Here is a 27830-nt window from a genome sequence, read left to right on the forward strand (position 1 = left end):
AACCCCCAAAACCGCCCCAAATCCCCCCAAAACGAGGCGGAGGTAAAACGACAGAGAGACACACACAGGGTTGCAGATTTCTGTATTAGTACAAAACATCGCGTCACACACGGACGGCACCCGCCCCTGCTTCCCACTTCCCTCCATGGCGGGGGGATCCGGACTGGGAGCCCGCGGAGCGGCCCCAGGGATCATCGGGATCTGGCCCGAGGGAAAGCCAAGGGCAAGCTGGCCCTGCCGCAGGACATCCAAAGATAGCGACGCTGGGGCACGACAACAACACAAGTCACGGTCAGTGTCCATCCAACACCCCGCACGCCTCAAAATAAAAACACGGACAGGCCCAACAGGCTCCAGGTGGCTGCCCCAGTCTCCATCTGAAACGTGGGAGGGGTGAGGAAACGGGATTCGTACAAAAAAATCCCATTTTTGTGTACAAATAAGCTGCTTCGACTCTACTTTTCCTGCATTTCTGAAAAATGAACCTGCCACCTCTGCCCTGCCTGTTTGGTATTTGCAGAAGCATTTATATCCCCAGATGGTGGTTTTTTTGTTTGTTTTTTTTTTTTTTTTTTTTGGTTTTGTTTTTTTTTTTAATCATCCTGTCTAACACTGACATCCCTAGCTGCAGTTAACACAGTTCTTAGTTCTCCACGGGACAATGGCAGCTATGCTCATCTGATGTATTAATACCTCAAGGAAAACCTTCAGTTCCTCAAAAGTCAGGCTTTCAGAGTTAAAATAACTTCTGAATACCAGCAGAAAGTACTTAAAAAGAAAGAAAAAAAGAAAAAAATTAAGCATCTCCTTTTGGTCATAGAGCAGAAAACTCCTGTTTTGCCACCATGCAGTATTGGCTCCAGATAAATAAGCCTGGTGGATTGAACTACAGACCTTCAAAAAAATCTGATCTACTGCTGAAGAGCCACCCCTCTCCAAATCCCCAAAAGTGGATTCCCAAAGGAAAAGGTAATTCCACAGGCTCCAGGCATCCCTGTCCAGCTGCAAGCACAAACCCTGCACCAGCTGCAACAAAAAGCATCACTGGGAGCAGTATGGTGTCGCTCATCTTCCTATGATGATGGGTGCTGGAGAGACACTAGTTCGGAAAAAAACAGTCTAAAAAAAAAAATACCTAAAGTGCTTAAGGCAATTCTTCTTATCCCCATTTACTACAGACAACTGGACTAAATGTTAGCAGCAAAAATTTGACATCTGTGCAAACTATTACATAACAAATCCATCTTTTTAAGGGTAAAATGCCACATGTTAAGGTTCACCTAGGACATGAGTTAAACCCAAACTTGCAAGTCACAAGTCACAGTATGAAACACTTCCAAGCTATCCTCTAAACTAACTGTTAAAAGAAAATTACATTTTTACATTAGCGCATATCAAATTCACTTTGCAGGTTACACTACAGCTTGCTAAAATGAGGAAAAAAAAACAAACAAAAAAAACCAACTGCGTAATTTGAATGGTTTTGTGGAGGGCTGAATAATACTCATGGTTCTCACAACACATTAGCTGTTTGTAAACATCCCCTTTCTTTCCACAGAGGGAAATTTAAGAGGAACTGCAGCTGAACACCTATGATCAAAACAAGTGATGAGGATGAATGGTGATGAGGAGGTGCCAGTCTGTCCTGGTGCCTGGGGCACCATATCCCCGGACTAGAACTGGCTGCAAAACTGAGTTTGTAGCATTTATCCCCAAGAACTCCTAGTCAGGTGTCCATTGCAGTAAAATGGAGAGATAAAAGGTTTTACACAGAATACTTGCATAACAATAACATCTGCAGATAAATGTGTGAAGCAGATTCAAACACTGTTGACCAAGAACCACGTCACTTCTGAGTATCTTTGTCCCAAAGCCCAAGCAACAGAACACGCAGAAGAAGGTACACTTAAACTGGGAGAACTAGTTTGTACTTTCCTCTGCAAAAAGAGATTACAAGTTCACAATGCAAATAATTAATATATGCTCAAGTTCCCGATACAAAATAAACATTTAGGGCTCAGCCAACCTGTCAACTTCATGATTCCTCAAGAAAAATAACACTTTCCAGAACAGGTAATTACATTTCCTTGCTAATTTTTAACTTTTTCACTGAACATCATCGCCAGTTTATTAGAAGGTGTCTCAAGGAATTTCTCCTTCTCTTGAGAAATTGTGATGGACAGAAAGGAGCCATTGGTAATATTGAGGTTTAACACGATTAGATGTTTATGGTTCTATGGGCTAAAGGATATACAGAAGGAAAATATATTGGCCTAGCAGCAAATGAGCCAAATCATTATGGACCGTGAATTTATAGCAGTTTTCAGGTGATACCAGAAAACAATCTTCATTAGGAAACACCTGATTCAAGAATGTACCTGAAAACTATTTATAGGCTCCTCGGCTTGATTGGAGGGAAAAAAGCAGATTAAAAAAGCCTGTAATAATCTAGTAATTCCCACTGACAAGCTGGGATTTTTCCACGAAGAATATAACATGATTTTTTTTTCTTTTTTTAGCTCTCCCATTACTATGAATCATTTGACTACTGTTTTACTAGGCTTGCAAATGGGGGTCAAGGCAGTGGAACATCTCTACGTAATTTTCTAATGTAATTAGAATGCAATTAATGTAATGGTGACAAACAGGCGCCAATATCAATACACATGGTTTTAAAAAGGAGTTACCCATGGAAAATAGGAAGATTTTATACCACTAGGGGGAATAATCATAGCCTGCTCTTACTGTCTCTTCATACCAGGCCCAGACATTCTTGTAATATCCTTCTGAAACCATGCTGCTGTGGTATTTTGCCAGGCTAGGCCAGCAAATCAGTCTGTTTTCAAAATGCATCTCAGAAATCACAAATTCTAATGGGAAGCCTAGTAATAATTAAATACATAGTTAAGTAATTTGCATTAGGAGAGCTAAAAAATTGTATTTGCTATATTCTTCATAGACTAATACTATTTATAACAAAATTAATATTCCAGGCTGTAACAAAATGCTTGAATACAGTATTAGAAAAGTACATAGTAATAGCTCTTGGCTTTTTTCTTTTTTTTTTTAAATAGGCAACAGTTCAGCTTTCTGACATTTTTCTCAATTCCCAATACTGGTTCCTAACACTTTAGCCCCAAAACCTTTGCACTATCAGTACCTGGGCCCTAAACGGCAGAGGGTAGCAAACCCAGTAAAATCCAATGCTCACAAGCTTCTGTGAGTAATAGCTACACAGAGAAACAGAAACATTCAGCAAGAGAAATTTTAAACAGACATTACTAGGCAACATTATTTAGGCTGCTTGTTGAACCACCCAATCCATTTTCGCTCTTCTGAAGAGTTTTCACAGCACTTGGCACCTGCAATCCAGTCATCACTGTGAGCCCACCACACCAGATCTAGGGGGGAAAAGAAAAAAATCTGCATTATGGACCAAACACCTCTCTCTCCTCCCATCCCACAATTAACTAGCACAAATACAGCTGCGTGTCCTCTGTCACAGCCCTCTGTAAAATATTCCAATCACAGACAAGCTGATTTTTAAGTTCATGAAGTCTAAGATACTTCACATGCTGTGATTCATAACTAAGTTTATAACAAAGACCTAGCACTCAAATCACTTGCTCCTAACTAGAAAAATTCTTTGAAGGCAAATGTGCCAGCAGCAAATAAAGTGACAATGAAAAGCAACTCTCACTATGCTCCAGTGCCTTGAAGCAGTGCTTATTTTTGTCATGTCATGCTATAACTATGCCAGCATAAACATATTACAAAAAAAAAAATTAAGAAGCTTCAGGGGCACAGGTGTCAGCAACTTCTATTCTGCACATGAAAGAATGCTGTATTTTCATTATTATAAATAAGCTTGAGAGCTGTAATTAAGTAGTTTGTCATTTTCACTGGTCCTGTTCAGTCAGTAAGGCTGTTGTCACTCTGAGGGGCTGACTACGTGAGGTGCAGAAGGACAGCCTGAATTTTGGCAAGCAACAGTTTCCCCAGATGACTTGGGAACTGAATTTACATGAGTCAGCCTTTGCTGTGCTAAGGAATGGCTAACACATGTATCCCAGTGGTTCTGAAGCTGTTCTTTTCCCCCTGTGCTGAAAAGGATCAGCAAGGCAAATAAACAGCCATGAAAAAATCTAGACCTGTTAAAATCCCAGGCCTACACACCCTGCTCCCAAAGCACGATGCACTTGATGGCACCTTACAACACAGCTGAGGCCTCCCAAATTAGCTTAACTAATTACTTAAATAATTAAAGGAAAACTAATAGTAACTAATCTTTCCCCTGTGTGTTCTGGGCAAGGTTTGAGCCTTCAACACTGCAGTAAGTTGCTGCCTATTATCTTAGAGCAACAAAAAAGGCTGTGCAGGGCACTGAACTGACTGGCAAGAAAATCCTACTGAGCTTTTAAAGATGTGAAAGGTGTAGACTTTATTTCCCACTGGAAAGCACCAGGAGCTGTTTTGTCCCATGACACCTGCTCTGATGGCTCAGAGCATCCTGGACTCCATCAATTCAGATCAGTTATTGTAGTGGACACATCAGCCACTGCAATGTGCTGTTAATTTCATACACACAAATTTAATGACTTCTGTTTACACAGCTGAGACATCCAGGTGCAGAGTCCTGCTAGGGCGCCACTGTAAGCATACACAAAATCTAAAAGAGAACAGTTAAACACTTTTAAAAATTACTAGTCAGTCAAACAAAGTGTTTGGAGTTTCCTTCTTAAAAAAAAAAAACAAAACAAAACAAAACAAAAACAAACAATTAAAACTGAATTCAGTGCTAGAAATGGCAAGATTTTATAGATACTGACCATGAAGCCTGGTAGCAATGGTTGGGCAAACTTTGCTCTGAAGGTGTGCAGCAATGCCTTTGAGCTTGCATTATAAAATGAAAGCTGACCTAAGGGAGAGAGAAATACAGAGAACAAGTTGAAATTCAGCTTAAAGGTAGATCAAGATGCAGCTGCTGTCTAACTTGTACCAAAAAATTGATTCTTTTCCAGGACACACTAAGTGCAGCCCTCAAGAGTGAAAATTCACTATTTTCACTGAATTTCAGTAGCTCTGTCACACAGACAACTCTGTCATTTGACATGACAAGCACTTAGGGGCTGTGTTGTCACGAAAGACTGGATCAGTCTGAAAGTAATGCACTTCCTCAGCCTTCCTCTCAGGACTGCTCCAGCTCAAGAGAAATAGTAACTAACTCTTTTTACTAAATCTCCTAAGGAGAAATTTACCTCCATCAAAGTCACAGTACACTCCTATTCTGTCTGGGACAGGTATATCTAGAGTCTTTGCTTTATTGTTATGCTTTGCTGAGAAGGTGGTTTGCAGCCAGTTGTTGATATGGATGCACCAGCTGGAATTAGTCTTTCCCAGCTGGTCAAACTTCCCCGGGTTTCTGTATGTTACTCCCACGCTGTAGGATTTGCAGTCCTTCTGGGCTCTCACTTCCCAGTAATGCTGTCCACTTTCAACAGCAGTGTCTCCTAACAACAGAAATACATTTAATTACAACTCAGTGTAATTAATTACAACTGAGTGTACCTTACAGTGCTGCCTTCCTAACAGGCACCAGTGATGTCTTCTCTATTTCGTTTTAAGGCAAAGAAATCTGAACCATAAGGAACAAGAAAACTGTACAATAGAATATAAATATAAAACAGAATAATAAGAGTGCATTTAGCTACACTCATTACAATGAGATACATTTAACACCAATTATGTTTAAAAGCCATGCATGCCAGTCACTAAGAGCTTTGTAATACAAAGCAGAGCTGAAAACACAAAATTCTGGTGTTACATGGACGAACTGCTCCAGGCAGGACAACGTTGAGTACACAGCCTTAAACAATAACAAACTTTCCTTCTGATTCTTGCCTGATCTGCCCTTTCCTAACAGAGCAAACAAGCTCAGCTCACCCAGCACTGTGTAGGATTCACCAGCAAAGCGATCCCGGCTGCCCCTCGCCGAGGCCCTTGGGCTGTTAGTAGATCTCTTGGGAGATGCCGTGTTGCTTCTGAAGGAGAGATCAACCACTCAAAACCTGGGCACGGCCACAGAAGTGCACACTCAGGTGTCCCTGAGCCCATCAGGTGCAAGAGACACACACAAAAACACTCTAGAAAGGACACATTAGTTGATGCCTCTAACAGCATGCATGCACAACAGCTGAGAGGGAAGAGGTGACAGAAGAAAACATACAGAATGTTGTAAAAGAGCAAGTTCAGAGGCAGCTGAGAATGGAAACAGAGGGGGGGAAAAGCAGATGTGTGGCACATGGTTTGAATGAAACACTTTAAGATGGAGAATATTCTAATGAATAATCAGTTGTATAAAAGAATTGTTTTAACCTAATGAGGTTTTCAAACTTTTTTTAACCTTGGTTAGGCCCTCAGAAATAATTACCAATAATTTAACCATTAAACTAAGTGAGGGCTATTTGCAATATTCCTCAGTAGACAGAGAATCACATCTGCTTACTACTTTAAAGGGAATCAGTAGCAAAGAATTCTAACTTCTTAGAAATAGCTGTACAGTTTTACAGTTTAAATTCATTGACAAAAAACCCCAAAAAGTACAAGGTCAGTCTCTGAAATACACTTGAGAAGTAATTTTTAATTTCTCATCCTCTGGAGACTATCACACATTGGCCTTGGAAGAAATATCACCTACAGAAGAGTTTTCTCTCCAGCTGCTCCTTCAGCTACTATTTGCTAAAGCTACTTGCTACTTTTACGTCCATTAATACAGTGAAGTTCAGCTTGTTTTCTTTCCAATTCATTCTTTATTCTCAAAAACCACGTCCCTTTTTCCTACTATCACCACAAAAATAAAGTCACAGGGGAATCAAAAGCTAAGTGATACTAAGCTGCCAGATGTAGGTATGCTAAAATCTAGCTCCTGACCAAGTTTTTTTATTCCATTTACAGAAGCCTACAAAAAAATCAGTGATGAAAAAGCTGTTTACTTGAGCATCACTATTTAGCATGTAACAGAAGACAACTATGATTCCAAACTGCTCACAAGAGATACACAAAGGGGTTTAGTGTACATTGTACAGGTGCACCACATCAAGTGCTTTTGGATTTTGTAAATATGGGGGATGCTGCAGTTTACTTACCGAAGGAAAAAGTTAGCAAGTGATAGCATGAAAAAAAATAGCAAAGCCAAGAATTAAAGCATAATTTCAGAGGAAGGCACTCTGCAGATTCCAACCTGCTTCATGGGCATCAGATATTATCCACTCACATTCCCAACAAATGCTGCTGAAAATTTTCTATTAGACCTAGTACAAATGGGCTATGCAGAAAGCAATGTAGCAATGTGGCCATTTAGAGAATCACAATCAGAAAAATGGAGGCACTTTGCGAGAATTTTCACAAGGTTAAGAAAGCATTAAAAGCTTCTTGGTATCATTTACTTTGCTCAAGTCTGTAAATGGCCACTGCATGTGCTTTGTCCTCTCAAAATTTAATAGCCTTTATCAGTTCAGAAAATTACATTGACCATTTCACATAAAAGCTGCAAAAAACCAGTTGCTCAGGCTTTTTTTCCTCCACAGTGCTTACATCTCCCTTCCAATGGAAGGCAGCAAATTTCATAGCACAAATTCAGTTTTGTGCCTGTTTTTCAGTAGAGCACAGTCTTTATTAGCCAGTAATTGACACATTTCTTCCAATATTCAGTGGCCAGATATTCTTGTCTCATGGTTTAGAATTGTTGCCTGCAGTACTGCAATTAATCCAAACTTCCTCACCCATTTCAGAATATACTCCAATCAACATGCATTCTCTTCTGGAGAAGAAAGGTCAAGAAAGGAGATCAGAAATTGAGAGGCTTTTTTATGGTCCAATAAATGAAAGATAATTAAGAATTTTGTTGCCATTGCATATTCTCAACTCTTCAAAACTGCACATTTTTTGTTTAAAGTAACTATACTACAATTTTTTCCCCCACCTCCCATGGAGCCAGCTCCAAATTTCCCTTCTAATGCAGACATCCCACAGATGTTTTCAGGTGGGAATAAAAGCCTCCTACAAGAACCAAGCTCATCTAAATCCCCTGCTAAACAAGCTCAGTCTGAGATGTAAAATTGAACATGTGACCATGTCCTTCTAGCAAAGCAGAGACAAGAACTGGGGGAGTTCTCTACTGATAGCTACAAAGAGAGACCAAGGTGTAAAATTCCCTGAGCTGAGCAGGTAGGAGCATCTCCAAGACATTTTTTTAAACTTAATTTAGCACAAATTGCTATAATTTGTGTAGTAGAACAATTGAAACTGAATTACTTCAAGAGCTTATTTTGCTTTTTACAAAAGCTTTGCTTTACTTCTGATTTCAAATCAGAGATAGATCCACCTGATAGATTAATAACAGGGGACTAAAACCTGTAAGAAATTAGGATCCTGGGCATTTCTTTTGGTCCCACAACTTCTAAGCCAGCAAAAAAGAGCAAGATATCAAAAACAGGAAAAGCAATTTCTTAAAAAAAGGTATTTTACTAAAAAAAACAATGAAAATATGTGAAACCAGAAAAACACAACTGCACAAAGAATAGGAGAATATTTTACCTTACTTTACATCTCAACAAAAAAAGATTTCTTAGTCAAACTCTTGGTTCTGCAATTGGAATGGCCATGAAGCTTTTAACATATGCTTCACCCTCTTCAAACATGTAAAAACACTTACTTCTTACCCTCTGATGTCTAGTAACACCTACAGCACAAGTTCAGAAGCAAAGACATTTCTGAGGTTCAGAAATAAGCACCAAAAATATTTTAAAGTTCTCAGAAAGGAGATCTTTATCATATTTGTAAAAAAATTGCCAAAGGGTTAAGAAAGCATCAGTATGTCTCTAAGTAACAGGGATCTTTGGATCAACATTAAAATACACGATGCCCTTCCAGCCATTGCAAATCAAGTTTCATACACATTAGGATGGAATCCTTCCAGAAAGACTCTCTTCCAGTCACTGGAGAATATATCATCTCTATGAATCCAAATTAAACTGCAAAATAACTTCTAAATGCACATGTGCACTGTTACTGATAAAGGCTATTAGATTTGTTTCTCATGACATCAAGCAAAGGAAAGTAGCACAGATTCCCAACAAAACTAGGTGCTAAATCCTAGGAATAAGAGGTACATTATCACCTTCTATTGCTCTTCAGCAGAGGATTCTGGCCACTGTCGACAGAAATAAGTAGTCATTAAAGAACTGTTCTATCACTACAGTAAATTATCCCCAGTTTTAAAATGCTAATAGAAGTTATTCTATCACACTTCAGGCAATATATGCCTGTGGAGAATATATTTGTTCATAAATTATCTCAAACTATGTGACTATGGAAATGAACCGTGCCTGAGGGAGTAGCCATTTCTGTGGACCCAATCCCACAGAGCATTCCCAAAGCCCAAGAGGTGAGGCACAGACTGGGAGTGGGGATGTGGGCTCTGCACAGACCCAGCTGAACACCAGGCTCACAGCCCTCCAGGTGAGGGAAATCCACACAGCAGGACAGGCTGGGGGACACCCAAGGGAAGAACAGCTCTGCAGAAAAGCCACTGAGAGTTTGGGAAGTAGAAGCTGAGAACAACAGTGCCCTGTGCCATCCTGGCAGAGGTGGACAGCCACACTCAGCCTGTAGCCCCAGCACAGTGACCAGGAGCCCAAGGCAAGTGACTTCTCCTGTCCTTTTGGCACCTGTGTCCAGGTCTGGGGTCCTCAAATTTACACCCTGACATAGCAGAGCAAGTCTGTGGAGAGCCAACACCACAGTTAAGGTCTGGGGCACAGAAAGACAATGGGGATTGCTCTGCCTGAGGAAGACAAGAACCAGTTGCTGTCTTTAATGAGGTTAGCAGGAAGGAGAGCAGAGAAGATCAAGCCAGGCTGTCCTCACAGGGGTCAGATGGCTGAGAAGCACCTGGGAGTCACTGCACCACAGGGGATTCCAGTCAGGTACCAGGATATTCCTCCCCTCCCATAAAAGTGGCCTGGAACAGAGGGCTAGGAAGTTAACACATTCCACATCCACATATTCTTCATCCTTGGAAATATTCAAGGCTCAGCCACAATAGGCAGAGTTAAACATTCTTCCAACAGTGTTTATCCAATGACTCAGAACAGCAGACATCTAACAAACCTACCAAGCGCTCTGCTGAAGTTAAGTGCTCTTCCTGGATTAAATCAGTATGTTTAGAGCTGCCACATCCACAATAGTTATGTTTCATTATCCGTTACCTTTTGCTGTCTCTTTTGTTTTATTGGCACTTTTTCCCTCCTCCAATGAGAGTTTGAGATAAATTCGGACATCACCTATATACAGTACCAGTTTTATTTAACTTCCTCTTTCTCAAAAAGGCAAGGCAGTCAGCTCTTCCCTTATTTTTTATAGTAGAAATGCTGTCTATTGACAGAATTGACCTGCAACACTAGTAAACACAGAATTACATCAGCTGCCTGTTCACATTTACCTTATCTACTGCCCTGGCCTTATGTGGCAAAGTTTCGGTACCAGGAGAAGAAGAAGCCATAGAGGAGGTGAGTGAGCAGCTGGTGAGTAGCCAAGGTCAGTCCATCACAACTACACCTTAGCTCAGTACACTGAATGATACCCTAACAAATGCATTTTTAAAATAAAGAAATATTATTTAACAATTATGACACAATTCTAGCCTCTGCATCAGTGTGGCAGAGGAAGGGAAATAAAAAAATTAAAATTTCTTCCAGAGAAACATTTCTGAATGAAAATTCCTCTCATGTCCCACTGTCCCCAAGTTCTATAATTCACCCCTGCCCTCGTTCCTTTAACTGCCAGATGAGATATGCCAGACCCTTACAAACAGAGTTATTACCTGTTTTTATTTTCCTTCCCTTTTATTTTTTCTTGGCCTTTGCCTCCAGTAGGATCCCATTCAACGTAGGTGTCTTCAACTTTCAGGTTCAGATGAGATGAAGTACTGTCCAAACTGAAGACAAATGCTGGTCAAGACAAAAGAGAAAACAATGAAATGGTATAATGGTTATTCAGAGAAATGATAGAAGCAGTAGTAAAATTGTCCCAGAGTTTTATTGAGCATAATGAAAATTTGATTCCAGTCTGACACTTGGAATCAAAAAAACTAATACAACAGACTGAATTTCCTAAATATATTTACAGACTGTTATATGAACATCCTGATGTCATCAGATATTACAGTTTGACCCTGAAAGAACATATATTTGAGATTTTTAAGAGCTCCAAAATGCACAAGTGTAAACAACAGACAGGTTAAGCATATGGACAAGGAAATTTATTTTCTCTGGGTTGATTATTAAAGAAAGTGAACTAAGTGCTCACCCAGGAATAATGAAAATAATATGGGAAGCATGGTAACTGCCTGGACAATCAAAACCAGAATTACTTTTCTGGTACTGGACTAGGGAATTATGTGGCTATTAAACAGACACTATGTCTCTGACAATGACTGTTGCTTAAGAGTATTAAAATAATTATAGAAAAGTTACCAGGATGCCCATCGGCTCATTCAAATTCTATACAGCTTTATTCTTACAAAATAACATTCAAAAGGAAGAGAATTTATACTTGTATATATTATATAGTTTATACCAGTCATTTTGCCCTTTATACCAGGCCTGGATGTAAATCAAACCTCAGGATCACTCTCTCACCTTAATAGCCAAGATTTGTGTTCTGTCACAAAACATCCCTTCCAAGAAATTTCTCTTTCAGTTTATTCACAGAATGTTAGGAAGCCACTCTAACAATTCTCAGATCAACTAACATCACGACTGTACACCTTAGGCAATTGGAAGCTGCCAGCTTTTTAAATATTGACAGTGAAGAGAAACTGCAGCTACAAAGTCAAGAAAACCCTTTCCAGCAACTTCTATTTACAGAATCCTGTCTGCCACTAATAACAGGATAATCACACCAACTGTTTAGATGCCCAAAGAGTCACCCACAACATTCATCCTTCTTCTTGCTGTATGTTGGCATCATGCAGCAGCACATGGGACTGTCACTCCACGGTTCAAAGCAACCAATGCCAAGCTTTTGGAGAAAATGACACTAACTGCCCCATTTTTTTCAGGGTCTGGATGCCAAAAGGGCAGCTCTGTGCCAATAAGCTTCTTAATCCTTTACAGTTGTTTCTCCTTCCACTTAGGAAGTGTTTCAGCAGGGCTCATGCAGAAGCAGACTGAGCATAACAGGTTCATGTATGAAGGCAAAGAAGTTTAAGTGCAGGATTTTCACCACAGATAAGGTTCAGGAGTTTTTCAAACTTTACCTTTGGTTTCCAGAGTCACAGGGTCGGAGTATTCACCTGCCACAGCTTTGTTGCAAGCCTGTACTCTAAGGTTCATGTATTTTGTATCAAATCTCAGACCTACAAAGCAAATGTTTACAAACTTGAAGTTGTGTTCATTACTGATGACTCCTACAAGACTAAGATCTACCCTCATGTAGCTGCCTTTCATTTATCTCAATCTGCAAAAAACATGCCTGAATACTAGTGCGAACTTCATTTAACACACAACTTTTGATAAAACCTCAAAGTCAAAATAAAAGACAGAACTATTACTGTACAAAGCACCCGTGACTGATGTGCTATAATGGCAGCTTCATTACATGCAGAAAAATGGGCATTTTGCAAAACTTACAAGCATAAAGAGTTATATCAGTATTCTTGGGTTTCAAGTATAAAAAAACCTTTACCTGATAAGGTGTACTGAGTAGCTTTAATGTAGTCAACCAGCTCCCAATGCTGCTCCCCTTTCAGTCGAGGGAGCCCATCAAAGTTGGTCTTCCTATACTCCAGCACAAAATGATCAATTCTGCTGTCCTCCTCAGGCATTCTCCACGATATGGTTATGCAGTTGTCAGCAACCAGACAAGCTGCTACATCTATCTCTGGAGCTTTAGGGACTGCAGAAGGACAAGCACACAGGTCAGTTTGAAAAAGAGAAGGCTAGAGTAGAGTGGATTTAAAAATATGAACCTACAGGAAGAACACCAAGAAGCAAACTTCTGCTTCTATGTCTGTGGAAGGTAAGTTCAGCTGCACCCGTCACACAGCATCACTTATAATTATTTTCATCACTACAGACACTAATATTTTGCACTAGTTTCTCTTCAGTTACCCAGTTTTCCTTTCTTTTCACCCCTTTGCCTTGAAAGGAGGGGGAAATAGTTCCTAAGGTCCACTAAAGACTGCAGTTTTGTTTATAGGCAACAGAATTCTACTTCCATGAAATCAAAGAGGACTTAAGTCTGAGGAAAAAAAGTTTTGAAAAATAAGGCATTTACATACTATTTGTAGAGTCTAAAGGACATTCAAGGAAGACTTTTGCTGCAGGAAATGAAAAAGAAGTTTTATTGTTTTCAGTTTGAACTTTTGGTGTCTGAGTAATTTGGAAGCACAGCACTACAGCAGAAAAAGCAAGACTGATATCCAGTCAATTTTCCTGTTAACAAATCAGAAGCCTATTTCAAATTCCTATATATTTAACAAGGAAAAATGTATAAAAGTCACACTAAATAATACCTTTATCTAGACGCAAAACTTTTCTCACACATGCTGTTAGATCTTTGCACTCCCAGTGCTGTTAAACACATCCATTGTGAAATCCAGGACAGTGATTGACACGCAGAGTCCAAGACTAGAAGGTGAATTTCTGCCTGGACACTGCCAGATGACCACTAGGAATAACAGTGGTCATTTACTACACCTGCTACCACATACTGTATCTGCAACACATGGGGCAGAAATGAAAACTGATGCTGCCAAGTCCTTAACAGATTTGGATTAGTGACCTAGAGACGAAACAACTTCACATCTCTGCCAGCAGTGCTCTTGTCAATATATTCTCAGTGACAGCCAAGGGCAAAGTGTTTTAAATTGGAAAGCAATAGGATTAAAAAGGCATGAAAGATACACACTGGTCTAATGCACCCAAGTTTGCTATCAAACAGGAACAGATGGATTAATACACAATTTGTAATATGGAAGTATCACTGTATAGTGGACTGTCCCTCATCTGTATTTCAGACTATGTCACCCCTCCTGTAAGCAATGTGTAAATTTACAGTTTCACACGTAACACTCCTGCACATGAACAGGACTTTGGGGTGTCACTCAGAATCAAGCTGGCATGGACAGTCCTAAGAAACCTCAGGTAACTTCACAGAGTACAGTGGAACTGACAACTCATGAAAAAACATGGTCCAGAAGACTCATTCTCACTTCTGAAACCAAAGCTGTTTTCCAAAATGGTGCCTTGTGTAGAAATTAACACAATAAAACTAGGAAACTGTCATCCTCAAGGTATCCAATTTAACATACAATGAGTAAGAATGAATTTAGGTACTCTGAAAAATTTGCTAATTAGGGTGCGAGAGGTGCAATTTTCAGAGTTTAGCTACTCTGAAAATTTTGCTAATTAGGGTGCAAGAGGTGCAATTTTCTTTTGTTTGGTTGGTTTAAATGTAGCAAGCTGTTGCAAGCTGTAGCAACAAAATAAACTCACTGGATATGGCTTTTACCTGGCAAAAACTTCACAGCTTGTAGCATCCTCTTTTCCAAGGCAAAGTCCACCATCATATGAGTCATACTGTCACTGACTTTTGGTTTCAGAGAGAGGCGGAATGCTGAAGCCACTGTGACGCTGAAGCCAAGAAAGCAGCATTAGCAAAATGTATTTCCCATTGTCAAGTCCTATATCCCATTTTCCAAAACAGCAGACAATCTGTATCACTGACGTCAAACCACCGATCAAAGGTTAGAACATTTTTCTAACACATAATTGTTTACCATTTAGCACACTCAAAATAGAAAGTTTTGCTAATGTGACTGGCTCAGAATAATGGTGTGAGCTACCAGCTGTTCCATATTACTAAGCAAATAAGTACCAAGGAGATGACTAGAGATGAGTTTAAAACTCTCAACTAGTGACAAAAAAACCTGAACCTGGATAAGAAACAAAACAAAATTCACATCACTTGACGTAAATTCAGCAAGTATGAAAAGTTTGAAGTAGTGAAGACTCAGGATCATGTTTATGCATTTCTAAACAAGATGATGATGATGATACTATATCTATCTATTACCTTATCAGGGGATTAAGAGATTTTTCAAGCTGTGAATTAGAACATGCAAGCACCAGACCAATTTTACAATATATACTAAACACTGAAGGACCTTAATTCAACAAAGGAAATGCAGGGTCCTGCAGCTGGGCAGGAATAACCCCCAGCACCAGCACAACGAGCTCTGCAGCTCCTGGGGGACAAAGAGCTGTCCCTGAGCCAGCAGAGTGTCCTGGGGACAAGGAGGCCAAGGGGATCCTGGAGTGCCCTTGGGAGGGCATTGCCAGCAGGTCAGGGAGGGATCCTGCCCCTCTGGAGGCACCTCTGGAGGGCCGTGTCCAGCTCTGGATCCTCAGGACAGGAGGGACACAGAGCTCCTGGAGAGGGGCCAGCCAAGGCTGTGGGGGTGAGGAAGGGCCTGGGGCATCTCCCTCACCAGGAAAGGCTGGGGGAGCTGGGGCTGCTCAGCCTGGAGAGGAGCCCCAGCTGAGAGGGGCCTCAGCCCTGGGTGTCCCTGTCTGCAGGGAGGGACAGAGCAGGGCCCAGGCTCTGCTCTGTAGGGACAATGGGACAAGAGGAATGGGCAGAGACTGATCCCAGGAAAGTCCAGCTGGACATGAGGCAGAACTCCTTCCCTGGGCAGTGACCCAGCCCTGAACAGACTGCAAGAGAGGCTGTGGAGTTTCTCTTCACTGGAAATATTCCAGAACCTGGACACAGCCCTGTGCCACGTGCTCTGGGGTCACCCTGCTGGAGCAGGGACATTAGGGGAGATGACCCACTGTGGTCCCTTCCAACCTGACCCATCCTGGGATTCTGTGAAGCACAGCTCCCATTTTCACTCCTGAAATCTTAGCTGAATACTATTATGAATGCTCCCAAGACATTTTTGTACTCCAACTACACTACCAAAAAATCCCAATAAAAAACAAGACTCTCATGTAATTCTCTAACTCTGAAGATACCAAGCCATGAAGCAGATTTTGAGTAACATTGATTCAGACAGCAGAGAGATCCCAGCCCCTCCTTTAAAAAAAAGACTCAATTACAAGGTAATATATATGCCACAAAAGTCAACTGCCAAGACCTGAATCCATTTTACACCCACTGATGTGTGGCACCTTTAGAACACCTAATACATATTCCTTCCTGCACTCCACCAGTATGTAAGAGAGGTTGTATGCTAACCACAGATACATCAAAGAACACTGAAAAACAAAAAATCTGGTAGTGTGGAAGGAAGAGGAAATGTCAAGTTTAATATCAAAGATATATGCAAGTCAGGAGTGATGAGCTTTGCAATTTTGGGGTATGAGACAATTATGAGACTGAGCTGAACGTCACGAAGGACAATTCAATTGATTTCCCAAGAAAAAGCTCACGCTCTGAAATTCAGCATGGGCTGCCTAGCACATCAGTGCTCAGCCAGATGGGTAGAGAAAATCTCCCCTTAAGGAAGAATAATCCTCTCATTAGCAGCAAGACAACACCAGGGAACAGTGGGCTTCAGACAACTTTTTAACTTCTGCTCAAACACCAGTCTTGGACAGAGAACCCCAAAGGATGTGGTGATAATTTCAAATTTCAGGATAATTTCAAGAAACCAGAAGAGGATACTTATTACTGACAAAAAATACTGAAGAGTACCATCACTGACACTATCCACTCTCCCTCTGATCTCTTAAGGATACTAAATCTTTACCTCTGGAAAAGCAAAGATTAAATTAAACTCTAACAATTACTCATTTTACTCCAAAGTTTAGAGAATTTAGTAAATCAGAGCCTTCAGTGAAAACCCTGAACATTGAAAGCCAACCTATTTGGTCCAAAAAGGCAACAGCATCCTGTGAGCTGCTTCTCAAAATATTATGTACATCTCAAAATATTATGTACAGAAGCTCTTCTGAACCAAAAGGTCATACTCTTGGAATAGAGTTAACATTCTTCCAAGTGAAGAAAATGGCCTTAGTATTGATTTTGAAACAGCCAAGTTTTGCTTTTTAAACAATTGTTCAAAGAAAAGCTACCAGAAATAATTTCATGGTACTGGTGTCACTAGAAATATTTAAACAGCTACAAGACTTTTTACATTTTGAAGAAAAATTAGCTAGCAAAAGTCTTTAAGTACTTGAAAAACAAAAAAACCAACAAGATTCTCTCACAACTAAAAGGGGCAGAGTCAGCTTGAAACATCATTAAATTGCAGCCATGAGGTATTAATAGTAAGTTTATTAACAATAATAATTAATGATATACATATATATTCAAAGACAATAATTGCAGCAGCAGCTGAGGCAGAGCTCCATTTCCCTGCATCAAAAATATCTTTTTATTTAAAGTTACAGAAAGCCAGGAAAAACCATACTACATGAGCAGCACGGAAGTTTGTTGTTCCCTCTCAGAAGCTGTGATAACTAACACTTAGAAAAGAGTCAATGAATTTGATTAAAGCTGACTATGGCCCTTTTGCAGTCAATGCATTTTCAAGGATAAGATTAATTCAAAGACACAAAAGTGATAGATTTTGTACTGTACCTATCTTTGATCTGTCTGGCAGCCTTGATGCATGTCAGGGAGAAGAGAGAGAAAGTAGTTAGTATTTCCATGCAAGTATCAATGGCAGTAACATGCAAGAAGGCCAAGAACAATCTCTGCTGCATTGCTCAGATTTGAAGTTCAAAATGAGTTTAACATTTTCCTCAAAACAAGCTGCCCTGTGAAGCATGTTAATAGCATGGGTTAGCACAGCAACACTGTAACATCTGGTGGGGAAAAAAACTGATTTCCAGAACCACACCAAACCAATTCCAAATTACGCAACTTTCTGAGTGTGACTTTGTATTTTCAGATTTCTCTTAATCAGTTAGATTTACTCTCCATGGCTTTTTAAAAGAGCTACAGAACCAAGCCATTAACATTTAACTGCCATGGTATTTTCTGTGAAACTAAGTGCTTATTTGTGGCATTAACCATGCCTGACTTGCTGAACTACACACCCTGGATGGATGCCCTGAGCAATAAGAAAAAACAGGACTTACTCTAACTTTTGCTCCAAAAGCTAGGAAGTGTTGCTGGAAAAGTATAATTAAACTCTCTCTGTATATCGGCATTCAAAAATAACAGCAAGTAGCTCTTCTCAAATAATAGGACTGAAGCAGATGCAGAAGTGATGACATTTAAAAGACAAATATCAACGGGTATGTTGAAAGACAAAAATCTCTCTCCTTCACCAAAAGGAGCTGCAAACCTAAGACAAAAGATTATTACTGAAGTAGTGAGGGCTTGGTTGTGTCTGATGAAACCTTACTTCAACACTGCTCCTTGATCCAGTTGCTCATTCAGCTGAATTATTTTCCCTTTCAAAGAGACAAGAATCATCAGGCAGATTCCCTGAGTTTGAAGTAAAAAGTAGAGAACTTCCCAATTTTTCACTAAATACAAATCTCATTGAGAAAAATAAATAGGAAATCAGGCTGTCCCTGCTACAAAATTGCTTATATATTCCCAAAATGGGAAGCAGGAGAAAACCAAACCAAGTGTTTAGAAATAATTTAGCTTAAGGTGTAGCTTTGCTTTACCTCAAAACAAAGTTACTGTAGGAATTACTGACTGATTTTCCTACATGGCATAAAACAGAGATACTTCCCAACAAAATCTCTGGGTTTCACCTCCATGTCTTGTAAAATATGAGATAGCCAGGACTCAGTATCTTCTGCAAGACACTTCCAGCTTAACTTCACTGACTTTATTTTGTTTCCAGGCTACTGGCAGAGCAGGATCAGCCCATCCCACAGGAGCTGCCCAGCAGTGTCTGATCACATCCTACCTAAACACTGAATCCTCCTGCAATTTGCCACTTATGTTCTTTTGACTTCCAGGTAAATCAACTCCAAGAATAAAGCCACAAAAATATAACATAGGGGGAAAAAAATTAAAATCATCTTATGCTAGTTGCTCCTGAACTGATTTACTGGAATATCCAAGGAAAATTTGTGAATGTACAAGAGTCAGGGCTTGAGATGCCCCTTCAGGAACATTGGCTACTCGTACCAGGAGAGCAATACAATTAGCTGCCTAATAGCCAAGGCAATATTACCTTAAAATGTCATCCCCAAGTGCACAAGTGTAATACCAGTATCAAATCCTACATATTAGAGCTCACTGAATTGGATTTCAGTATCTTAATCTTCAGACTCCAAATCTGAAGAGGTTTTCCCCCAGCAAATGCTCAGACAGCTTTCCTTGGTGTGTTTGATTAGAAAAAAAAAGCATTAGAGAAATCTGAAATAGAACAACTTCCAAGAAAGTCAAAGCTACATTTTGCACAGAGTTCAAGAGCCAAATTAATGTCTTGCTACAAGGCAGAAAGGACAGCTCCAGCTGAAGAAAAACACTGTTTAGGAATTGGTGCTCTTAGAGGCAAATAAAGCTAACACCCAGAAAGCACGACAGCACACAAACATGCAGCCAAAGGTAAAACTGACACAGGAAGACAGCTTTCCCCCTCACTCTTTTAAACTGATTTGTGTCCTTGTTCCCGTTAAAATGTACAGAAAAAAAAAAAGTAATTGGGCCTTGGATTTGGCGTGGCTGATCCCACTGCTACCAGCAGGATTACTGTAGCAAGCAGGACTGTACTGATTCAGTGGATATGGGGATTTGTTTCCTTAATTTGCAAGTATATTCTTCCAGTTAGATACATGTTATTTCACCCTCCCTTTCTGGGGTGATTGTGCAAGTTTGCTTAACAATGACAGCTGTCCAGGAGAAGGCACTGTATTCCCTTCCCGTCACCCTAAACAAGAAAAAAAACAACTTGTTTTATCAGAAATTGCATAAAAATTCAGGACTATGATGTTTAACTTGGCTTTTCAGCAGAGCAGTATTTTTATATGCCTGTCTATCCTCACTCTAAGTACAGCTGGTAAGTTTACAGTGTCCAGGAGAGTAATGCAAAGGACATTTCAAATCGAGACAGATGTCAACACCTGTCTCACACACATCCAGTCAATGTTTTCTACCTCTATGAGTTCCACGGGGTTCTTTATGTCCAGCGACTGCACAGCAAGTTCCAGCAGCTCTTCTGAGCTCTCCAGGGCACGGCTGCACTGGCTCAGCTGATCCTGGAGCAAAAACAGAAAGAATAACGTGATGTATTCCCACCAAAACAGCAGTTTGTGAGGCACCAGTCCTAGGAACTTCACAGATTTGTTATGCATTTGTGACAACTTATTCTCTTATATAACCAAGGCCCCTGACAGTGCCCTCACTTCACTGTGCTTGACAAGTGCACAGTGATACTTGGCACATCCCACAACTCCAAGGGGGTGAAAGCTGAAGTCTGACTTAAAAGCCAGATTTAATTTCAATGTCCTCTTTCCCCCAGCTTCAGGGTTTCAGAAAGCAGAGAAATAAACACTTATATTCATGCGCACTACAATTTCTATTTACAGGACTGCACTTCATCACTGAATGACTGTGTAGCAATAGCCTTGAAAAAGATGGTGACTTTACCAGCTCTGGAACTGTCACAAGACAATCCTGAAAATCAATATTGCTGTGTAACAAATGGGGATAGCATAACAGGAACAGAGGAAGCTTTAACGTGCTTCTTTGCAGCTGCAAAATTTTTTCAGGAGGAGTTATTTATTTACCTGCAGAGCTTGAATTTTACGAGCTTCTTCTTGCTGAATAGTGCTGGCCATGCTCCCCTTCATCTCATGTAGGACCGAGTACAGACCATCAAACTCCTCATCCAGCTCACTGATGGCATTAGAGGAGTTTACCTGAGAGGAGAATTGAAAATGCAGTTTACACTGGAAATAATGCCAAGAAGGTCACAGAATTCCCTACACACGTTTTGCCATGACCACTGGATACCTTGCTTCTCAGCTTATCAAAAAAGGAAAAAATATTAGGAATGATCTAACAGCCTCCTGGCTTGCACAAAACCAGCACACTTTGGCAACTTTGTTCCATGCCAAAAGCCTTGATTTTCCTCACACAATTGTATATGGATTGCTAGATGTTTGGAAGGAGGATGTTGCCCAGTTCCAAATAAAAATATTTCATTTGATGCTAAAAGCTGCACTTAAGAAGGCAGTTTAAAGATTTTCTGGATAATTTCCATTTCTGCAGCCAACCTGACTCAGCTTTAGGATGAAACAACTTTTGGCTGATGGACAGGCTGAAGGAACCTAAACCTCATCCTCATGCAGATGATCTAACAAAATCTAACTAAACTTGAGCCCAACAATTTGAAACTGGTGAAAACAGAAAGAACTTTCTCTCAAGTATCATCTTCCAGTCTGCCAAACAGAGCAGGAATCTCAAAATACAAACTATTTCCCACTAATGGGGGACTCAGATCTTGCATCAGATTAAAGATTATCTTTCCCACACAAAGGAGGTTCTACAAAGCCTCTTCACACAAAATGCAAGGCCACCACACCTGTCATCTAGAGACAGACTTAAAAAATAAAATGTTTTTCTATCTAGTTCCAACATGAAGATGTATTTTGAACTGGATTCTCACAGCCCATCCCTTAGATACTACACAGAATTTGAGACTAACAAAAGTGCAAAGGTGCCCCCCTCTCAGATACAAGCTATGAACCTTAAAATACCTGGACATTTGATATTGTGTGGTTCAGCATGTCAATGAAGTTGTGAATTTCATCATTTTTGTTCACTAGAGTACTGACAATCCTTTGCAGAGTCTCCTAGAATTACAAAAAACAAGTGAGAGAAGTCGTAAAAAATCGTCTTGCAATTTTTTTTTCAAATCATCACCATTTAAACACGCAGGAAAATTCATCACAGACATTCCAGCTGCAGCAAATTCAGTTCTGACAGGATCAGAAAAGGCATTTTTCCAGTTCAGTGAAAGAACATTAAACCTCTAGGAAGCATTCCACCAAATTAAAGATCTCCAGGTGTTAGTCTGAGAGAAATCAAGAACCTGCTTTAAGATACCCCACGGATTGACATGTTTTTCTACATAAGTGACCTGCACCAAAATACTCACTGGCACCACAGCTTCTCCAGACGACAAAACTGGTGCTTGTGCAGCCAAACAGAGAACCAGTAAAGAAAATTTTTAAAGCTGGTAAAAGGAAACCTAGAAGAAAAGCTGAGATCTCCTCGTGTCAAAAGAAGCTACTGTGAAATAACCACGCTGACAGTTTATTCTACACGCAGAATAAATCTGTAAAAGTGATTTGTAAACTTATTCTACAAGTGGGAAAGTATTTTGGGTGAGTAATTTCTATATTCCAATTAAAAGTGACCTCAAAGAGGAAAGCTTACTGACAGCAGGGAAAGAAAACCAAGGTTATTTCAGTGATGTGCACTCCAGCTGTTCCAAAAGCAGTAGATTCAGCTTACAAAACACATACCAAGCCAGAAAAACTATTAAAGTACATCAGAACTTATTTTAAATTAAATAAGACCACCAAGTCTAATTTTGTTGAGCAGCTAGTCACATAGTCTAAGAATTGGACAAAAACACATCAATCCTTGGTATGTAATAAAATTAAGTCAAGTTGTATTGTTCAAGAATTTTAAGTAAAGTTGTATCATTAAAGCATATCAGGATATGTAAACAAAAATAAAGGATAACATGAGGAGTTAAATAAGAATTTTCTGTAGTTTAACTCAGGCTGGCTGATAAGAAGTTTTAGAAGCAAATCTAACTTTAAAAAGACATGTAAACATTGTCTTGATTAATACATTATTAATCAGCTGATCCAGAGTTTCAAATGCTCATCTTAATGTTGTTACTTGATAAAATTTAGAAAACCAAGGCACAGGGAGATAACGCCTTGGAAACAGCCAGACCACCAAAAGTCCCTCCCAGCAGCAGTTTCTCAGTGACCGTGTACTACACAGACCACATTCGTTTGCTAAAACCAAGAAAAATGTTTTATTGTTTCACAGCACCCACAGTGAACCTCAACACTACATTTAAAGAACTCCTTTAGATTTAAAGATTTAAAGAACTCCTCCACTAGCCCTAAGCTGTGCTCCTTCCTCTTTCCCCCGACACCTCCCCGGGCAATTGCCAACAAATCTGCAATGAGATATTTATGGGTCCTCCAGCCCCTGCCTGTTTAATAGTGCCATACTCAGGAAGTTAAACCACAAGTAAAATTAACAAATTTTAGTGCTTTTACCACAGGTGTCGGATGGTGTTGCACACAGAGGTAACAGAACAGACAGCAGTGACTCAGGTCTGGGCTCTGGAGGAACAGAAACAAGACCTTGGCTTCTCACAGAAAACAGAGGCACAGAAAATCTTGACCACTTCATTACCGAGCCTGCTCCGAGCCTGGAGAAAACTGAGCATGTTTGAAGGCAGTTTTGTACGCATCAGAATGCCAGATGAATAGCCATTGTCCAGCCAGCGGCTTCTGCATTCACCACTGACCAGAGGCAATTGTTTCCACAGGCCAGATAGCCTGGAGATAAGCCTTAGATCCTATGAGCACAACTGTCAATTTGGATGAACGCGGAAAACCCACAATCCTCTTTCAGCGCGGATCTTAGGGCTTACTCAGCCGCAGCACATGGGGGAAAAGTGTTCTTGTGTGCAGTGCTGAACAGTGCTGCTCGATTTTATAGCTACGTCCTGGTTAAAGGGGAGTACCTACATGTGAGGAACATTAAAAGGCCTTCACATAGCCAAACGCAGGGCAGCAACTGCAACCCTGCTGTTAAAGAAGGTTTTCACCTAAAGTTACAGTTAGCTGACTAAATGTGGGTTGGTATTGCCTCCTTTTAAGTAAGCTAGCAATTTCTCTGTTACGAAATTCAACCAGGATTGGTGAAAATTTAATGAGTTTGAATGCTCTTTAAAAGCATCCACTACACTAGAGAGAATTTTTCTAAAACACTAATGCACAAGCCACCAGAACAACAAAGGCAGCTTTTAGGAGCCACTATCTTACTCTATTTTCCAACATAATTTTCTCTTCACTAATAAGCAATAAATAGATTTCGTTCCAGACATACCGTACATGCCAAATTAAAAACATGCTCCAATATTTCCATTTCTTCCTTTAAGGGGAATTTATGAAAAGCCAATCTAATTTAATGGAAAAAAGGCTTCTAGAAAATTACCAATGTAAGCAGCAGATGAGGCCTAGGTTCTAATCATTTTATAGAAGAATTTCAACAGCACTAAGCCCAGTAAAATTTCTTGGTATTTCTGCACTGAAGGACATTTAATTCAACTGCCCACTGATGAATGCATTTCACAGAATTTGCAATTCTGTATTTCAGAGAATTCTCTTACAACCAATTTCCTTTGAGCTTTCTCTCTGACCTCCCTATGTGAGGTCAGTTTCAAATGGATTTTCAAAGCATTATGAAATGTTTATTACAGAGGTAATTTTTGCTGCTGCCAGTGAGCCTCATGATGCTTTTCCCTTTTGTGTCCTAATTTTCCTCTCTGAATCTGATGCACTTAGCTAGGGCAAAAAAGAAAAACAACCCAAACATGCCACTGGAAAAGCAAGAGCGTGGATGAGCAAAGGATGAAGAGTATAAAAGGATAGGAAAAATAAAAGGAAGCCCTACAACATGTAGTTTGTAGTCTTGCCAGGTGGATAAAAACAGAATACTCACCTTTCAAAGTGAGTAACTAACACGACATGGCACCTCTCGAAGCAGACAGGCACCTCATAAAAACTAAACTTTGATAAATTCAACAATCACAGCAATGCTGCATTAGAAGCAAGTTACAAAGTTGCCCAAGATCATACTGATGGCTCAGGAGCTGACTGCAGGCAGAACAGCTTCTGAAACAGTCCTGGCTCTACGACAAAATCATAAGACATTATAACCTTCATATCCAGATCAAATTTCAAGGAGGTCATGCTTACTTAGCTTCCATTAATTTAAACTCCTGCACTTGTCAACACAGTGAGGCTGCCAGAGTTTGAAGAATTTCATACAGTACAGGTGACATTACCAAATTAACTCTTGGCAGAGAAGCTACTGTAAAATACAAGATCCACTGCAGTTTTACTGCTGCATTCAGAACCTCTGGGATTCAAATATGATCAATGACCCCACTCAGAAACATCCACCTGGAGGACACACAACAGGGCACTCCTCATTTACGCTTCCCCCAGAGGGACAAATCTCACACAGAGCAGGCAGACAGACCCAAACTGACAGTTTCTAGCAGAAACACAGCTTTTATGGCATTTCACATCTCACACTCCAAAGCACACCTTCAGAGGCATCAGCATAAATACGATTTATGTAAAGTAAGTTATACGGAATTACAGTGTTTTGTGATTCAGGGTGTTGCTTGCTCGGGATGAGGAGCTGGATTTGCTGAAGGTTTGGGCTGCCAGCTGTGAACTCACAGCAAGCTCTGTATCTGACTGGGATACAGTTAATTTCCTCAGTAACTTCCCAGTAACTCCTACAGCGCTGGGGCTGGGCTTTCTCAAGAGAAAACCACTGTGAATTTCTGTAATTTACAGTAAATTTCAGATCTGTCAATTTCATTATCAGCACCACATTTCAGATCTGTCAATTTCATTACCAGGACCAAATTACTCAGCCCACACACACACAGACCCGTTCCCAAGGTGAGGAAAGCACGGCATCCACAGAACACAGAGGATGCCCTTCTGCACTGAGGAAATGGAAGCCAGGAGGCTGAGCCACAACTTTCTGCACAGCAATATCTGTTCAGGAAAGCCCCAGCGCTTGGGTGGGCGCATCTCTGCCTTTCAGTGAGATTCCCGAGGGATCTGATGGCAAGAAATGGAAGGAAGGAATTACAGGGCTGCAACCACAGCGGAAAAAAAAAAAAAAAAACCAAAAAAAACCAATCCCCAACAAAACCCTTTCATGCATTAGTTCCCTTCAACACTAGATGACATCAACGGCACACAGAAGGGCTTACGCACGCACCATAATTACTTATGACAGGAATACACAGAATGAAAGAGCTCGACAACCGCTGCAGCACTTCATTCCAGAACGGCGGAACAGCCAGGGCTGGAAAACATCAACCCAATCCCTGCGGCAGAGCAGGCTCACACCATAATGTCTCCAGAAGGAGGGAGCCACACCCAGCAGGAAGCGGACTCGGGATCCCCCACAACCGCCAGCAGCATCCCCGCACCGCGCCGCTGCCCTCCCGCACCGCGCCTCTTCCCAGGCCGAGCGCCGGGAAGCGCCGGGAAAACGCCGGGGAAACGCCGGGGAAGCGCCGGGGAAACGCCCCTCCGGCCTCCCGTGCGGCCCGCAGCCCCTGCCCCGCGGGGACTCACCCGCTCCTCGTCCATGTCTGCGGCTCGGCTCGGCGCGGCCGGGCCGGCGGAGCGGGGCCGGCGGAGCGGGGCCGCGAGGAGCGGGGCCGCGCTCCCGGCGCCGCCGCTCCCGCGGGATGAGCGCCCGCGCGCCCCGCCCCGCCCGGCGCGCACCGAGCCTGCGCGCGCCTGCGCGGCCGCCCGCAGCCCCCGCGCCGCGGGTTCGATCCCCAGTACCGGCCCCGGCGATGGGCGGGGGCTGCGCTGCTCCGCTCGCCCTGAGAAAACGTCTCGTAAATTCGTACCGATATCGCCAGCCTGTACCAGCACCTCCAATCCACACCAATATCCCCAAACCATCCGTACCTCCAGTCCATACTGATATCTCTAGTCCATACCAGCACCTCCAATGCATATAAATACCTCTAATCCATATCAATATCTCCAATCCATACCAATACCTCCAATCCATATAAATACCTCCAATCCATACAAATACCTCCAATCCATACAAATACCTCCAAATTTGTCTTGGTGGTGCCCACTGGCATAAACTCAACACCAGAACTTACCCCTCAGTTTTCCCACTGAGGATGGCAAGGCACTGGTCAGCTCACCCACCAACATTTCTTTTGCTAGGAAAATTAATCTGTAAACACCAGAGGTTTCTGTCCAAAAAGGAGACAGAGGAGCCTTTTTACTTTATTCAAATAAAGGGAGAGGCCATGGGGCATTCCCCTGGGATCTCTCAAATTTTCGGAGGATGCAGCCTCCTTTTATCTCAATTTCCTGGCCACACTTCCCCTCTCTCTCTTTCCCCATTGGCTGACGTACTTGAGAGGCACAGTCTTCTCAATAACCTGATTCTAGAGATTTCCCTCTAATGTACAACCCTCCCATTTCATTTTTAATGCTTATGCAATTCAGGGGTTCTTCTTCCCCATTATTTCTTTCATTTTTCAATGTATAATTTCTTTTACCAGCAAACCTAAAGTTTATTTGTAAAAGCAAATATCTTTTTCCATTCATCAATCAGAGGAATCATTCCCATTGTTTCTTTTATGTCCCAGTGCTGCTTTTATCCACCAGCAGACCCACAGCTTGTTTGTAAAGACAAATCTGCCATTCCTCCCACTTTGAATCTCCCCCAGCAAGTCTTTGTCAGAGAAGCTGCTTCTGACCTGGGGTCTTGGTGGCTGTTGTGTAACAGGGCAATACGGAGACTTTGTGGGCGTTTATTCCTTTCATTACCTGTCATTCTTTTGTTTAAAAGGAAATGAAAAAGAGTGGATGCATCCAACAGTGTATTTTTCATGCCCAAATATAGCATGGATTTTAAGGGGGTGCCATAATCGTGCAACCGAAGGAATAATGATGCGTAAGTGCAGGAAATTATTTAGAGGTGAAGGAGGAGACCTAAAGATAATAACTGTGACACAG

General features: G+C 41.1%; 1 protein-coding gene across 10 annotated transcripts; it reads right to left on the reverse strand.

Annotated features, from left to right (window-relative positions):
• Positions 1-65: 65 nt before the first annotated feature.
• Positions 66-27144, reverse strand: FSD1L (fibronectin type III and SPRY domain containing 1 like). Of its 10 annotated transcripts, none has more exons than XM_054653368.2 (14): positions 26963-27144; positions 21744-21839; positions 20772-20903; positions 20139-20240; positions 17653-17675; positions 14575-14696; positions 12748-12957; positions 12320-12418; positions 10883-11009; positions 9179-9211; positions 5944-6041; positions 5259-5510; positions 4830-4918; positions 66-3401 (listed from the first exon to the last, which is right to left on the reverse strand). In XM_054653368.2, exons 2-14 carry the CDS (start codon positions 21771-21773, stop codon positions 3282-3284), a joined length of 1437 nt encoding a protein of 478 aa, XP_054509343.1. In that variant the 5' UTR covers positions 21774-21839; positions 26963-27144; the 3' UTR covers positions 66-3281. The 10 variants fall into 10 exon arrangements, with proteins under 10 accessions (XP_054509343.1, XP_054509339.1, XP_054509338.1 ...); XM_054653364.2 differs by lacking the exon at positions 26963-27144 and adding an exon at positions 26412-26568 and having other exon boundaries at positions 5944-6038; XM_054653363.2 differs by lacking the exon at positions 26963-27144 and adding an exon at positions 26412-26568.
• Positions 27145-27830: the final 686 nt, after the last annotated feature.

The sequence above is a fragment of the Agelaius phoeniceus genome, chromosome Z (assembly GCF_051311805.1).
Source record: "Agelaius phoeniceus isolate bAgePho1 chromosome Z, bAgePho1.hap1, whole genome shotgun sequence".
Lineage (NCBI taxonomy): Eukaryota > Metazoa > Chordata > Aves > Passeriformes > Icteridae > Agelaius > Agelaius phoeniceus.

Coding starts and splice junctions, on each gene's coding strand:
- FSD1L (XM_054653363.2), bottom strand. Junction 20,904..21,743: donor ACACAATATCAAATGTCCAG/GTATTTTAAGGT, acceptor TTCTCCTCTCAG/GTAAACTCCTCTAATGCCAT. Junction 14,697..17,652: donor GCCAGACAGATCAAAGATAG/GTACAGTACAAA, acceptor TCTTGGCTTCAG/CGTCACAGTGGCTTCAGCAT.